A 16,369-nucleotide genomic window follows, 5' to 3' on the forward strand; every position below is an offset into this window, starting at 1 on the left:
GTGATTCTTCCCCTCTAGTCTGCTCTTGTGAGACCCCACTCAGAGTGCTGCGTTCAGCTCTGGGGCCAGCACAAGAAGGACATGCAAGTATTAAAACGACTCCAGAGGAGGGTCACAAAGATCATCAAGGGTCTGGAGAACCTCTCCTACAAAGACAGGCTGAGAGAAAGTTGGGGTTGTTTAGCCTGGAGAAGAGAAGGCTCCAAGAAGACCTCATTGCAGCCTTCCTAAAGGGGACCTACAAGAAAGCAGGAGAGGGGCTCCAAGAGTGTAGTGATAGGACAAGGAATAACGGTTTTAAACTAAAAAAGGGTAGTTTTAGATTAGTTATTAGGAATAAATTCTTTACTATAAGGGTGGTAAGGCACTGGAACAGGTTGCCCAGAGAAGCTGTGGATGCTCCATCCCTGGAAGTGTTCAAGGCTAGGTTGGATGGGGCTTTGGGCAACCTGATCTAGTGGAAGGTGTCCCTACCCATGGCAGGGGGGTTGCAACTAAAGGATCTTTAAGGTCCCTTCCAATCCAAACCATTCTATGACTCTATGACTCTATATGTGAGCTATAACTATTTCTATCCATCACATACAGGTGATCTGATAATGCTGCAGTATGGTAACTGCAAACTCCTCCTTTCACTTTAAAAAATGTAACGTTGCCTGCAGTGTACCACTCAGATTACTTCTGCAAAAATAACATTCTTAGTTCACTGCTTTGGTATTGGTAATACTGCACTATCTTAGCTCTTCAGTGACTGTTTTCTCTATAACATATAAACTTTATTACTTCCAGGGTCCTTCCTGTCTTTTCTTCCTTACACACTCTCGTTCATCATACTCATGTCCCCAGTCCTTAACTAGTGAAAATTATCTCCATCATTCATTTGATAAACCTTTAAAAAAAACGTGTTTTTTCCTCGATGCTGCCCAGCTCCATAAATATCCATAAATTATTTCATTGTCTTCCTTTAATTATCACTATCTTCTTCTGTGATGCCACCAGAAAGCCTGATAATGGTTAAGTTACAAGTGTGTTGAGACCACCATGTCCACCATGCTGCACAATGCCACCTTACAAACTGCTTCTGTAAATTTGGATCCATTTGCTGTATTGACCAACTATGTGCCACTGTTGTTCATGTGTTTTTGTTGTTCCTGTTGTGTTTCTGTACCTTTTCCTGTTTACATGCTGTCTCATGCAGTACAGTGTAATTCCATACGTAGTGATTCTATGCATTATATTACTACCAATGCTAAATAAATAATACTAACCTTGACTGAGTTAAGGTAAATCAGGACATTACCAAACTGCCTAAGAAGAAAGAAGCAGGAGGCCATGCACTGTCTCCCTGGAATGGTATCTAAAATTCAAAAGAGAAATGCAGATTTGTAGAATTTAAAAATTATGTGGTAATGGAAATCACTGCCAAGTTTGCTGGCAACTATGAAAGCAGTTAACTTCTAAAAATAGTGTAACTTGCCTTTTCAGGCAAAGGACTACACTAGAGGTTAGAAAAGCTATTAGATCATCTTGTCAACTTTCTCTACAGCATACAATAACTATTGCAAGACTGCATTCACCAGCACATTCTACAGAGACGAATTGTTTAAGTAACAGGACTTTTTCCATGACACAATCTTTGCAGCATTATTTTAATGTGAATTATTCTGACTCTTAGGAAACAACACTTGATACAAAGCCTGAGTTTGTTATTCTAAGCTTATACCCTTTTTGCTTTAAAATTACACTCTTCACTTATCCTGGACAAAGAAGCTCTACATACTTAATTTTAGTTCCAATAGGAGAACAAACTTGAGACACTGAAAACATTATCAAAAATTTTCAATACATACACAGGTTAAAATACAGTATGAAAATTCATTTTCAGGCATTTGGGATTACCACATTGTTCACAAGATATAAAGCCATAAATAAGTCAGACGGATCAACTCAAATGAGTGTCAGTAAACTTTCCAGCCATCTGTGTCATCATTAATTTGCTGTCATGTACTCTGAAATTGCTAGCTGTGTTACTGAAACACTAATTCAAAGCAAGATTCTGATGCAAGTTTACTAGGACTAATTCTTTTTTGATCCAGCCAGTAGAGACTGCTCAGAGATGGATGAACCCAAGTAGCGGCTGGGAAGACATAAGCACAAGTAGGGTACTACATCAAATGATGATTAGAGAACATGTTGCTCCATGCTGTATGGGGATGTGACAGGAGCTCAGATTCTAAGGCTACCAACAGCCCTGAAGTAATCTACTCTTTCAAGATAGTTATCATCAATCCATCCTCACCAGAAAATTAAAATATATTTTCTGTATACAGAAATATATATCTGAAGACCAATATTTTGACTCTGCACCACAGCACAAAGCATAGCTATCCACTGGAAAGCTGCAAATTCTGTCTTTCAAGGTAAGGTAATAATTATTGCTGGAAAGCTCTATATAAGATATCGAAATGTATTTGAGAGGAAAGCAGAATATTCTCATTTTTCATTCTATAGCGCTAGAAGATACTGAGCTTGGGTGTCCTAATTTCCATAAAGGGACAATCCATCCTTATCCATGGCTGAATGACATCATTAAATTCTCCAATTTAGGAGAATCATTTAGTTATTTATAAAGTATTTACCTGGGAGAAGAAACTCGCCTGTGCATTCATCTGCCCTTTTTCACATGTAGGCATACCTATCGTGACATATATATGCCCTGATGGGACAGTAAGAGAAACGCTTTTCCTTTGTTCCTCTATTCTTTTTTGTTGTAATGAGAATGCAGGTACCTCAGGAATGCCCTTTTTCTCTCATATTCGATTTTCGAGGCTCAAACCCCCAACAATTTAGACAAAACCCTACAAAATGCAAGTGAACATTTAAAGACTTAAAACTGAGAATATATTTTCCAGTAAAAATGAATAACTAGAACCATGCTTTTCTTTTCCCATATATGATGAGAGATTTTCTGCGTTTCAGTATCTAGTCTCATATCCACATTATGGCAGGAAGTTATATTATCCCAGCATACTATCCTTTAATGAAGGATTTCCATGAAAAAAAAAAAGTAAAACATCTGTACATCTCATACATATCAGCACTTAATAGTATGAATGACATGAAAACAAAAGTTTTATAGTTCTAATCCATCCCGTGTGTCTTATGCAGGAAGAAGGAAAAGTTCTCACTCTGTAAAGTTACTTAGAGTGACCTAAGAATACCTCAAAGAAAAGACTGCAAAAAGACTGTGGTCCAGAAGAAATGTCTTGTTCCTCCCATGCAACACCAGTGGTGCCTGACTTGGTCCTAACAAGACCACAGAAAATGGAAAGGGGTGCTGTTCTCCACTATGTTGTCAGTATAAATAGGGTAGTTTGTAGGACTTACGTTCAGCACCAGAAACACTGTATTTAATGGAAATGTTGTTGTTCATTTACTTTCATTAATGTTCCTCTTGCCCCGCTTCCTCCTTATCTCAGAAATCTGATCTCCGTTTCATTTTCTACCAAGCTGAGACACTGAGAGAAGATCGCTTACAGCATGTGAATTATCTGCAAAAGTCTAGTTATATCCTCCTTTGTAATGCCAATTCTATTTCATGAGCCATTTGGGATTATGAATTTTTATTAAATATTAAAACACAGCTGCTGTTCTGTGTGCTATTTATTGCAGTTAACAGGTGAATACTGACTGCTATGCTGTGCTTCCTGGTTTTGTTTTGTTTTGGTTTTGCTTTTCGATGTCCCCTCTCCTCTTAAATTACATAACTTGCAATACATCTAAGCATTTCATCCCATGTTGGAAAGGACTTTCACATTGAATCTGTTTGCTTTATGTTCCTTGAACCTCTGTGTCACAGATCTAATTAACAGCAAAGATTCGATTGATCAATCTAAATGACATTGCAAATACATGACACAGTATTCTTTATAAACTGTGAAGAATATTTGCAAAATAATGCAAGAATAAAAATTCTTGCAGCTTTTCATTCATCTAGTCATAAGATTTGTACAGTTAACAAGAGCAAGTCAGAAAGATGGAAACTTGTTCTGAGAAAATATTCAGCATCTTCATTTCGATCCATTCATTTTTTGATAATCCATATTGAAGTCAGGAGCCTTGTAGGCCCAGTTACAAGAAAAGAAAGAGCACAGGATTTTCCTCACTGTAGTGAGCACAAGCTACTTTTCCACTCTAAGTCTGAAAAGCAGCTAAGTAATTTGATAAAGATCTCAAACAGACAATGTAACTCCTTGCTAGGATTGGCACAGTGGGAAGTGCTGAAGTATGGACGTACATGCTTGAATAGCATGGCTGGCAACTTAGCGAAAGCCCAAGTGTATAAACAGTGAGAAGTCTGTTCTCCATTCTAGATGCAGCAAAACAAAGGCAGCATATTAGAAATGACCACAAATACACAACATAATGGTTAATAAGCTAAGTAACTTAAAAAACATTAAAATGATCATATGGAGTGGATTCCAAAGTTTAGCCGGCTTAGAAGCTTGCTTAGTAAGAATACATGGCTATGGAAAGAATATGTTCTAATTTCACATATAATACACGATATGGTAAATAATGCAACTTCCTTAGAAGCTTCTCCCAGCATCCAACAATCTGCTCTGACAGATCTGTGGTTCCTAACCACAACCGAAAACTTTGTGTTCAACAGCCAATGTACTTTTCTTCTACGATTTTCGTTATATCTTTTGGTTCTTGCAAGATTCTATATCCAAGAAGTTGTGTTATATGAAAAAGTAATTTGTGCCGTTTGTTTTTAGCTACCTGGCCTGATGATTTATTTCAATGCTCTTTAGGCTTTGTACGGTACAGTGACTAATGTTCTCTATTTATCTTCACCACATCATTTACAATGTTCTGTATCACGATCATAACTAAACTCAGTCATCACTTTTGCAGGCCATGTACCTTCTTTTATATAATCTCTCCTTATGCAAGAAGCTATCCCCTTTTCCTTAACCTTGCTGTCCTTGTACCTTTTCTTGTTCTACCGTATTCTTCTGAAATGTAAGAACAAGAACTGCAGGCAATATTCAAGAAAGGGAACTATATCTGTAACAATTACACAGTAATGATTTTTGTTTTGTTCTCTCTTTCCTCATCAATTCCTATGGCTCTGTTCAACTTTTCTGATGCTTCTGATAATTTTGCAAATATAGTTAACGTTTTTTTCCTCGTATGTACTACTTTGTATTTATCAAAGCTAAATTTAAGTTGTGTATTATTATCCAGCCTCATATATTCTTCCACAACTTTCATCATTGTGGAAGCTTTCATGCCTCCTACCATGAGGAATTCTGTACCATTGGCAAAGGTAGTCATGTCTTTATTTGCCTCCTACAGCTTATTAATTATGAATATGAGCCCTTTCTTCAGGGAAAAAAGAAGGTTCTTTCAGGTGTTTGTATTAGGTTTGCTTTATCCTTTTCACTGCTACTTCACTACAATTTTTCTGTTACAAATGAGAAAGGTTATTATGTAGCTACTCTTCAAAAATTAGGTACTGGAGAATTTTTTTCATTTTCTTTGCTAAGAAATGGGTTTTGAATTTGATTGTACTCAGATCATTGTAACAGAACTGGATTTTGATCATAATATTTCAAATCAAGTTCTATGTAATAATCTCTGTATTGGTTAGAAGTCACCCGTTCATTTGTGTGCTCTTTCTAAGAAAGAAGAAATCTTAGAGTTTAAATTCATTGTCTCTGTATCATGCCATGTCATTGCATCTACCAGGACAGTATGGGCAGAACAGAATTCTCAAGCTATTATTTAATTATCTATAAAATCTCTAAGCTCCTTAATATGCCAGTCACTGTTCCCATCCAGGCTGGTTGGTGAATAATTTAGCCTCAATGCTATGTATATCATATTAACTGAGTGTGCAATTTAAAACAGGTTTATGTTAATCACTGATAAAGAAAGCATATTTACTTTACTTTGAGAGAAGGTTTCTGTAATGCTTAGAACCATTTCTCCACTGGCATCATCTACTTTGTAACGCCCAGTTGGAAATTAAATCCGAACAATATCCTACACATTACCTTCCTCCAATCATGCCTTTTAAATGATTTTAGGTCTACAGCCTCTTCTAAAAGCAGGTGTTCCACTTTATTCACCCCCTTATAAAACATCTAATATTTGTACAAAAACACTTTCATATTTGGTTTTCATGTGTTTGCTTTCTGTTATGTCCTATCTCAACTGAACTGTTTATTTCTTCTTCCTTTCTACAGTTTGTTCACCTCCACCTGCCTTCGTTTGAGGATACAGAAATCATTCTATTTTGCCTTTAAAAGAGGAGTTACCTGCTTTTCTCTGTCAGCACTCTTCCACATTTTTAAAAAGGTAACAAAAGTTTTTAAATGGGAATAACAACAGTGTAAAATAAAATGCTTGCAGTACTAACATTTCCATTCAGGTTTACACAGTACCAATCTTTCCCACAGGCTGTTTCCCTTCCTGCTCAACTGCCTGAAAAGCACCTTCCTAACAAGACAATATTTCTGTTCCTTAATCATATCTTAAATCTCAGCCTGTCTTGTTTTGCAGATTGGTTTAAAATATTTCAGAATAAAATTAATACTTTTAGCTTCCTAAATTTAAATTTTGCTTTTGGGTTGTATCTTCACTATACATCTTTTCAGGATATCTTTTCTCTGGCTTTCTCTGTATTATTGTTATCCATGTGTGCTATGATCACTCATCACACTTGCATGACTGCCTTAAGAGATCCAACAGCATCGTATCCATCACCCTGTGACTTTACTGGCATCACAAACCCAGTTAGCTATACATCCAGTAACAGAGTCCTCCACCACTACAGTTCACATTGCTTCTTTCTGTTAGCTAGGATTACAACTCCAAAGGGATGAACTCAGGGCAAAAGGAATGTGTTAAGGAAGGCTCATTTATAGGATCACTTTCAGTGACTGCAAGTGTGAGAACAGAATGGCTCAGAAGTATTTCTGGGAATTTCATCAGGGCTGCTTCTCTGTCTCTCAAACTCCTTCTCTTCAGGCACTATGAACAAAGGAGACACCATTCTGTTTCTGAGGGCCATGAGCTGTCTGCTCCATAAGCACGTATAAGTTATCTGTCTAAAGAAATACTGACAATACTGTCAGAAATACTACCAGTATTTCTGCCTATAGAATAGTGGCAATGCCCACATTTGATCCGTATTTGAAGCTGTATTTCTGCTGAGCTTGTTTTCCAACTACTGGCTTTTTTTTGATTTGGGACTTTTGCTTTTACTTTGGTGAGGGGGAGGGAAGACAAGGTCTTTTTTTGGCTGGTAGTTTAGTTATTCTTTGTTTTATTTAAACTTATTTAATTTATTTATTCTTGTTAGTCTATCAATTTTTGTTGGTTTTGTGTCTTATCTTTTTTTTTTTTTTTAAATTAAACCAGCAAGTTAGTCCCAGAGACTCCTTTTCTCTCTGTAGCCAAATTCCTCTCTCTCTTTTAATCCCTCACTTCCAGGGACACACTGTGCTAGGACTCTACATACTTGATAGGCTTTCAGGCTTTCATTAGCAGTCCTAGATTTGTACCTGTTAGTGTTTCTACCACGCACTTCATCCAATTATGCTGTTGTCTTCTGTTTCTATGGAGGGGATTATTAATATAAGACAAGCTGCCACAATGTCTGTCAGTGAAGACTAGCAGTTTGCAGTATAGCCTCTTTTCTGGCCAAATCCATATAGTAAGGTTCGGAATAAATCGAGCCTTCTAATTTAAACTTGCAAATTTATTTTGTACTATAAATTAGACTTTCTGTTACTCATTATAGCAACAAAAATCCTGGCACTAAGCAAGCAACAGTTAGATGAAGATATGAGGGTATATATTTGGATATCATAAGAGGGATTACGTAATGGAGAAAGAACATTTCAGACATACCACATTCACTGGCTGATTCACCCACCAACTGGAAGAACTGCTGAGCAATTTTCAGGTGATCTCTCTAAGAGAGGGTAAAAAAATCCAGCATGAGTTCCAGAGTTGATACTACAATAGACAGTAAAAATACACTTTGAGGACAGATAGATGGGAGAAATGAAGCACAATAAGCAGGCAAACTGTGGATGAAGTAAAACAGAAAAGGTAAAATAGACCACTGTATGGGCCTAGATACACTGGAATACAGCAGAAAGCAAACAGGGTTGTGGAAGCAGGACAGGGAAGTCAAATTCAGCTTGATTTATTTTCAGGACTAGTAACAGAGATTTGCAGTTCATTCATTATGGACTGAGAACTGCGGGGAGGAAGATGATGAGACTTGGAGATCTTGCAGTCTAAATGTGAAATGACTGCCCCTTTCAATCTATTCCAGTTCCTACAGATCTGTTCACATCCTACTGTTGAAGAAGCTGGAGAACCTCATGGGTTTAACTCACCGAAATCATTTCTTGTCCAAGAGCTGCATTTACCACTCCTTTGAGGATGTACTCCTGGAAAAAAAGTAAAGGGGATCAGAGAAGACAATGTGAAGATTTCAGAAGACACAGAACAGTGTGTCTGTTTCTTCCTAAAGTTAACTCTATCCCAACTCAATTTAATAGATAACTGATTATTATGATAACAAGTGCTTCAGCACAGTGTTGTACATGGTTACCCCTCAAAAATCCATTCTACTTGTTAACAAGTCACTACTGTTAAATATCTGGGCTGCAGAGAGGAAGTGTGTTTTCTGATAAAAAATTATGCTCAAAGATGATGCACCAGAAGTTACACCAAAACATAGTATCATGCCCTCTTCACCATTGTCTGGCCAATAATCAAGTGCAATATTGTTATATTAATGCACAGATCCCACTTCTAGTATGCACATTGGTTACCTGTAATCACCACCAATCATGCACCAAAATGCATGGCATTTCTCATCAGAGTAAAAATATCAAGAGGTTTGTGCTCATGCTATTCTACTGAAACTGGCAATAGGAGCAGAGTACGTTGTAATCTCTACCATGAGCTACGATGATGATTTCTTCACAGAGCAAGATTTTCTCAGCATCTAATAGACTTACTTGTCTTGTTTAAATTTTATAATTCAGAGTTCTAGCTATCTATCTGTTGTAGTAGGTACTCCTGATAAACTCAGACAGCCCTAACAGACGTAAACACAGGAAAGGAGGAAAAAAAGACGTACAAAGACCAAAATCAGAGTGTAAGGAAACAATCTAAGAATACTAGCCTGCATACTACGTAATCATTTCAGTACAACAACTCTCTTACAGATGCAAAATTAAATCCTACAGACCCCATGACAAAGAGGAAATTTGAGAAGAACTGCAGGAGGATATACAAGTAGTTTTGCAAGTCTTAATCGGGAGTTCATTTCAAGTGTGAGTGAGAAAATGTAAAAAAAAAGCACAGAGATTCTCATTTTAAAATTTATCAAGTGGGTTATCAAGAACGATATAATGGCATTTATACTAAGCATGTATGGGAAAACTGCAGGGAGAAAACAGAGGCTAAAGAAGCAATACCTGCATAAAGCTGCTCAAGTAAGCATTGCTATAGTGAAAAATGCAAGAAGTAAAAAGCAACAGCAGAAGATATCCTCAGCACAGAATCATCAGATCTGTGCTCAAGGTTTAGCTTTTCCCTCCCTCCATTTAATCCTCACACATACTCATGAAAGGTCTCTTTCATGCCCAGCTATGTGATCTTTGGAAAACAAACTGCAAAAAGGAATAAATCAGAGACTGAAGATGTTGGAACAACCACAGAAGAAAATGACAGTATCAGTTTTCACTCATTGCAGTTAAAGTGAGATGGGATTAGAAAAGACAGATTATTTAATCTGTTTAATTTAATTTTGCTCATTTTTATTGAAATGGCTTCAGGATGAACCACATGAGCATCTGAAGTAGCAGATCTCAGGGCTGGTAACCATCACCAAGGCAGAAGTGACAAGGAACTGTAGTTAGAAGAGGGCTTTTGAATATGCACTAATGGTTGGCTCCGTAGAACCAAGTCTGAATACAGAGTTGTATTCTTAGTTGACCCTAGGTGTGCAGTACTAAACATGCTAAGTACTCATGTACATACATACAATACTCTATAAATGAGTGTTAAGTCTAGGACTGATAGAAGGATAAATCACTACAGTTTTAAGAGTGGGAATGGGGCAAGCTGTCCTCATGACACCAGTTTTGTATGTGACAGATTTCATGCCTATTTATAACCTCTGTCTTTATGTACCATGACATCAGTTTCCAATTACCTGTGGAGCTGTAGGTTCCAGGTCTTTAATCAGGTTATAAGCCTCCTGCACATCATCTGAAATACCACGTGTTAGAATGCATGTCAAACCATAGCACACTGTATTAGAACAAATCACTCTTCCTCTACATGTTCCCCAATACACAGCCAAAGAAATAAAGCATTGAGACAGGAGGAGAAAGGTAACTATAAATCACTGTGAATTTATATCACAATGGTGATGGTTTTCTAGAACTCAAATAACAAACATGGAGTGAGTAATAGCTTCTTTATTACTACAATTTTCCTAGTAGAGATGACTTGGCCCCTTATTCATAATCCAGTGGACACCTTCTCAACAGTACAAGGTCAAGATAATAAATACATCGCTTTCCTGTCATATCTCTTCTCATATTTATTTACCCCTCAAGGAAAATAAGGTAAGATGGTTCTGGAGGGAGACTTCATCTCTTCCTTATCAAAATTTCAAAATCTAACCAGCAGCTCTTACCTGATACTAATTCTAACAAGCAAAAAATACTACTAGTACAGACGTTTAACTGTAAATTTTGAATTCAATAAACAACTTCATGTCTCCCCAATAAATAATTGAAAAGATCCTAAACGTTACGAAAATGCCTGCTGAACTGACAAAATTTTGTTAATACAGCATTATAGTCTGCCTATAAGAACAAGCCTTATCAAACAAAACGTGGTTTTTTTTGCTGGTACATACCAGCCATACACACTGTGGGGACAGTATTCCAGGGTGACTTAAGGCAATATACATTGGAGCTGCCAGGCTACAATTCAACACCTGACCAACACATCTGCTTTCCTACCCACCCCCTTAAGCAGTCACATAGTAAGCCAGCACAAGGTACTAGAATAGTCAAAAGTAATCTCATTTTATAAAAAGTTAGAAATAGGGTTTTTGTTTTTGTTTGTGGTTTTTTTGGACTAGCTCACCTACCAACATCCAGCCTGCACAAGCATAAATGCTGGCACAAAGGCAAGTGACAGGATCACACTACTCAGGGTAGCTGGCAGGGTATGAGAAGAAGCCCTGCAGCAGCCCTGGTTTTCATTGGTGTAGACCATTAACACAGAATTATGTTCTTCAGGCTCTGACAGAAGCTCTCTAGCAAATCTAGGAGATTAAGACTGGATATCTGGCCCAAACCCCTAAAACTTACTACCTTAAAGAGATGAAAAAAATGAGATGCAAGTTTGTGTTTCAGTCACTCCAATTCAGAGCATCTTTATCAGAGACCCTGTAAGTTTTGGAGAGACAGCTGTAGTCATTAGAAGTAATGATTTCTAACATTCTTAACTGATCTAGATACACTATTAAGACTTTTAAATATTACATATTAATATTACATATTACTCTAAAGAAAAAGAAGAAAAAAAACATTTCAAGGAGTAATCAGTTGAGATCAGATGAGTAAAAGTCATCCCTGAAGCCATGAATGAGCCAGAGGAAGGTGTATTTACCTTGCCGGAGATAATAAATCACAAGATTCAGTCTTGCCTCAGGAATAACATCAACCAGAGGAGGCAGGACCTGCAAAGCCCCTTCTCCTCCTCGGAACACAACCTGCAGATAAAAGCAGAGTACTGAAAAACTGTGTATTAGAATACTGTTCATGATCTCTTAATTTAATGAAATTAGTTCTTATAGGCCTATAATAATAGCAGGAAAAGGTCAATGGGACTGGCAGTAGTGTAATCCCTGCTTTAATATAACAATAAAATTAATATGGGAGATAATCTTTATTCTAAAGAATATTAAGCATTTAATCCATCAGCTGAGATTAACTGATTTCCATTTTTAGCAGCTCAAAACAGTGATACATAACACATTAAACATTTTTAAGAATATGTCCTAGAATAAAAGTGAGGAGAACATGTACAAAACTGTAATTTGCTTACGATGTATTCATGTATACAAAAAAATAGGCTAAAAACTTTACATTTGTATAGAATGCTGTAAGATCCTAAAATAATCAGGTACAATCAATGCTTTATACTTCAATCTCACATGACAGTTCCTCCAACAAAATCTAATATACTGATTCAATAAACTCCTGACAAAAAGACCAACACGCAAAATAAAGAATGTTAACTTCTGAAATCAATTTTAACTCTTGGTGCAAACAAGAACAAACAAACTAAACAAAACAACAAACAAACAAACAACAAAGAGTTATCTTGTTGTGACTGTTCTTGAAAAATGATAAAACAAGCAACTGGCCATCATTAAATAACACCTAGTGCCAGTTGTTCAGCAAATTAATAATACCATTGTGGGGAACACTAACAGGTGATTAGCGACTCTTACTAAAGAATACACAAATACTTTGGCTTGTATCAGTATCTTTTTCCCTATGAACTCCTTCTAAAGTACTTTTTAGATAAGTGTTCCTGAATTATCTGAATTCCACTGATACTGTAGTCGTATTAAATAACAGTTCAGGGGCATGCATTCTGGCTTGCTTCTATAATATCCTTATTGACTAGGCTCCACAAAATAATTTTGCAAGGGTATTCTTACAGGCCATAAATTATTCTGATATGCCTTTGGGGTAAAAGCAACAACATTCCTATTTTCATAACACTGTCTCAAACTGACAAGGAAAGAATGCTGGGGAAAAAAACACACTTGATGGCACATTGATTATACAGGTAGGTTTTCTGGAACGGGACTAATATGGCAGCGGAGATTCAAAGGTTTGCAGTTCACAAAATATTCCCTTTCACAAGTCATCAGGAAAAGCTCTACAAATGAGGGCAGACCATATGAAATCCAGGAAACACATTACTTACCAGATTGTGCTTAATGAGTTCCTTGCCAAACTCAAAAGATGATGAGGCACTGTCCGTCAAGTTCTTGAGCTCTGCCTGGATTTACATACATCAAAAAGTTTAACGAGAAAACAAAAAAAGCACACAAACATAAATGAAAGTTTGTATTAGTCCTAAATCTGACCACAACATCTCCAGCAGTGCTGGGTCACTGGAAGAGTTGTGCCTTCCCAATTCTACTTGATTCTTTTTACCAACTGGGTAATATTTATAGAAACTAGGTCAAAAGTAGACCAGGAAAACTGTTAAGACCACTGTGCATGCATGTGGACTGGTGGCTTAATACCAGGGAAACTGAAATACGTGAAATTTCTAAGAGGACACAATGACATTTGATAAAAGGCCATTATCAAAATTACTGATTAATACAGATAACAAGGAAAAGTAACATCTAAGTGATCTTGAACGAAAACAAAGGCAAGCAATGGCTGTCCAACAGATACCTCAGCAGCCTTCCCATTGTAAAGTCGGAAATGGTTGCAAGCCTTAAGGTTAAGAGCAATGGTGCTATCAGGAACCTGCTGAAGATAAACAGCTAGCACTTCCTGTGATACATCGTAGTAGTCCAGTTTATAATAGCATAGGGCCACATATACATTCAGAGCCAGGTACTCCCTGCAGAGCAGAGGAAAGAGGATTAAAGACAACATTTAAATCTACTAGATTCTATACATCTTTTACAAACACATCAAAATTGAGGTTTCCAAGAAATACTTTCTGGGTACTTTTCTACCTCCAGATTGTTATATAAATTGCAGAGATCCAGTTACAGATGTACATTAGTTTTTTCAATGTCAGCTATTGCAACTTTAAAGAATTACATGCAAAACTGCTGGTTTGCAAATCTTTGAAAAGGTGGTAATTCGCACTAAGGAAATCCACAGAAAATAAGTACTGTACTTTTGGCCTGGCAGAATAAGATTTTCTATGCAGTATGTGCAAAAACATTTAATACTGACATAAAACTTCGAAAATATTTGAATGGATCTGAATTGGACTTCCAAAAGATAGCTATATATTCTGGGGCAGCAGTTCCTATTTTACCAAACCATATTTCCAGCCACTTGAGAATTCATTTTGTTCCTTGTTAAATTATGATCTCAGAAGTTGCAGAATATGATAGAAAAAAACGAGTGTTATGAAGGATAAATAGAATGGAAATAATTCCAGACTAAAAGAAATATAAGGAGCTCTCTACATAAACACTAAGAATTTTACGGATTGGGTAATACAGATAGACACAAGGTCAAAAGCAGACAACATGAAATGTTACAAGCGCAGGAGGAATCAACAATCACAAGCAAGAGTCACCAGACCGGTCATCAGAGAAAGAGCGAGAACATGAGAGACAAAGCAGGTACATAACCATTTGTGATTTTAGAAGAAATAAGTAACAAAATAAAGAAGGCTCTCAGAATGAATTACAAGAAAATATCACTAAAACAAAGCAATAGAGAACAAACTTCTTTCTTAAACATGCATTTTTCAATAATGATTCGCAATGAACAAAATTGAGTGGTCTGCAACTTGTGCACATTTTGCAGTTGGAAAGGGGCATAGTAATTGGGGAAAATTCCTACTTTCAGAAAGCAAGCAACTAACTGGAGTTAAATACCAACAGTATCAGAGACACTACAGTAAGGTTTAAAGAAGAGATGCCAACCGATTATCAAGAAGAATGCGCTTGTAGATATCAATAGCTTCTTGGTAGTGGGACCGCATGTAGTGGATAGATGCCAAACTAAGCTGATCTTCTGTAATGTCTTGCAGATTCTGGTGAGAGCTCATCAATTTCTTCTCATCACTGAACTAAAACAGAAGGTGTGACATTCTCAGAAGAGTTCAGCAAGAAATACGTTTTAAGTTAATTAGCTGGATTAGTTTTGCCCTTGCTGGCAAGTAGCAGGTGACTCATTTTTAACATCTGGAAGAACTCTGTTACTTCAAAGTTAATTTGACTGGTGAAGAAAGCCAAACATTAAAAGGCAGACCAGCTGAAACTAGATAAATATGAGGCTAAAACTAAGTACATATTTTCCTTTAAGGTGTGATTTAGACATAATTACATGTCACTTGCGTTGCTGGATAAGAGAGGAAGAGCTGAATTAATTATTTCATAATCAGAATTTTACAACACAAGATTTGACTGTTACTTTTCAATCTAGCTGATTTTTTGTTGTTTATGGATCCAAAACTTATTTCTCATGGATAAACATCAAAAAACCACAAGCCTTGCCAACACACAAGAACTAATCTTCACAATACTTCTTTACAGCACCAACAAGTTCACTTTCATCATCGCTTTAAAATTCCAGTTTAACTAGACCATTTACTTTTAAAAGCTTTGTTGTTTAATGCATAACAAACACACAAGGGTAAAAACAAGCACCAGAGTTAAACAATCACCTTATACTTGTATTACAATAGTAAAGTTGAGGCTATTCAGCAACGACGTTCCTCAAATCACTTATTCCAGTGTTTCCCTTTGCTGGTTCTGCTAATGTCAGCAGCAGTAATTATGAATTTCTCCTACACACAAATTCTATCTTATGCAACTTCATCTAAAACATTTATCTGCTCTGTTTTTCTTTGAATCCTTTTTCTCCCTTTTTGAGACAATGAGTTACACAATGATACTCTGGTCTAAAGGCAAGAGAACTGTTTAACAGAACTAAATCCAATGGGCTTCATATTTTCATAAAGTCTTTTATTCCAAAATACTAACTACATGAACTAGGAATTATTCAACTTCTCTTTATCATAGGCATCTGTAAGAGCCAGTGCCACTACAAAAACGTTTAAAGATTACTTCCATAAACTTACAGAGATTCAAGTAAAGAGAATCTAGCATCAAAACCAACACTCAGTATTTGTATTTTCTTTCACCCAAAAGTCTCTTCAGTATCACATTACTTGTTAGGTATAATACAGGATGGCATGAAACCAAATTTAAGGGAAGACAGCTATGTGTGGTAAGCGAAATAGTCATTTAACTGTTGAAATTAAAGTAAATCTCATGCCATAAACATTATTACTTCTTGGATACTGAACAACTTAAGAGGACCAGCAACAACATATGGACCTTTCTGGTCAAATTGCTAAGTATAACACAGTTGCATTAGGAAATCTTGGTACACTTCAAAGAAAAAGAAAATAGTAGCTTATACATTTGCAATTCTGTTCAAAATCCTAGGTTCCTTCTAATTAAAAATAGCATCGAGTTCTTATTTTATGACTTACATGAAATGGGTGGTAAGACTTTATATAC

General features: G+C 36.5%; 1 protein-coding gene across 3 annotated transcripts in view; it reads right to left on the reverse strand.

Moving 5' to 3' along the window:
• Nucleotides 1-16,369, reverse strand: part of IFT56 (intraflagellar transport 56) — a 51,329-nt gene that overhangs the window by 18,010 nt on the left and 16,950 nt on the right. For 2 of the 3 annotated variants that reach the window (XM_083844560.1, XM_083844561.1), the window contains 8 exons: nt 14,765-14,910; nt 13,545-13,716; nt 13,063-13,137; nt 11,731-11,833; nt 10,256-10,311; nt 8,424-8,477; nt 7,927-7,990; nt 1,269-1,357 (listed from right to left, as the gene is read on the reverse strand). In XM_083844560.1, coding sequence (XP_083700686.1) covers nt 1,269-1,357; nt 7,927-7,990; nt 8,424-8,477; nt 10,256-10,311; nt 11,731-11,833; nt 13,063-13,137; nt 13,545-13,716; nt 14,765-14,910 — 759 coding nt within the window. The remainder of the gene's footprint in view (nt 1-1,268; nt 1,358-7,926; nt 7,991-8,423; nt 8,478-10,255; nt 10,312-11,730; nt 11,834-13,062; nt 13,138-13,544; nt 13,717-14,764; nt 14,911-16,369) is intronic. The other variant, XR_014586896.1, reaches the window with a different exon arrangement.

Source organism: Anser anser (assembly GCF_964211835.1).
Source record: "Anser anser genome assembly, chromosome: 1".
In the NCBI taxonomy this organism is placed as follows: Eukaryota; Metazoa; Chordata; class Aves; order Anseriformes; family Anatidae; genus Anser; species Anser anser.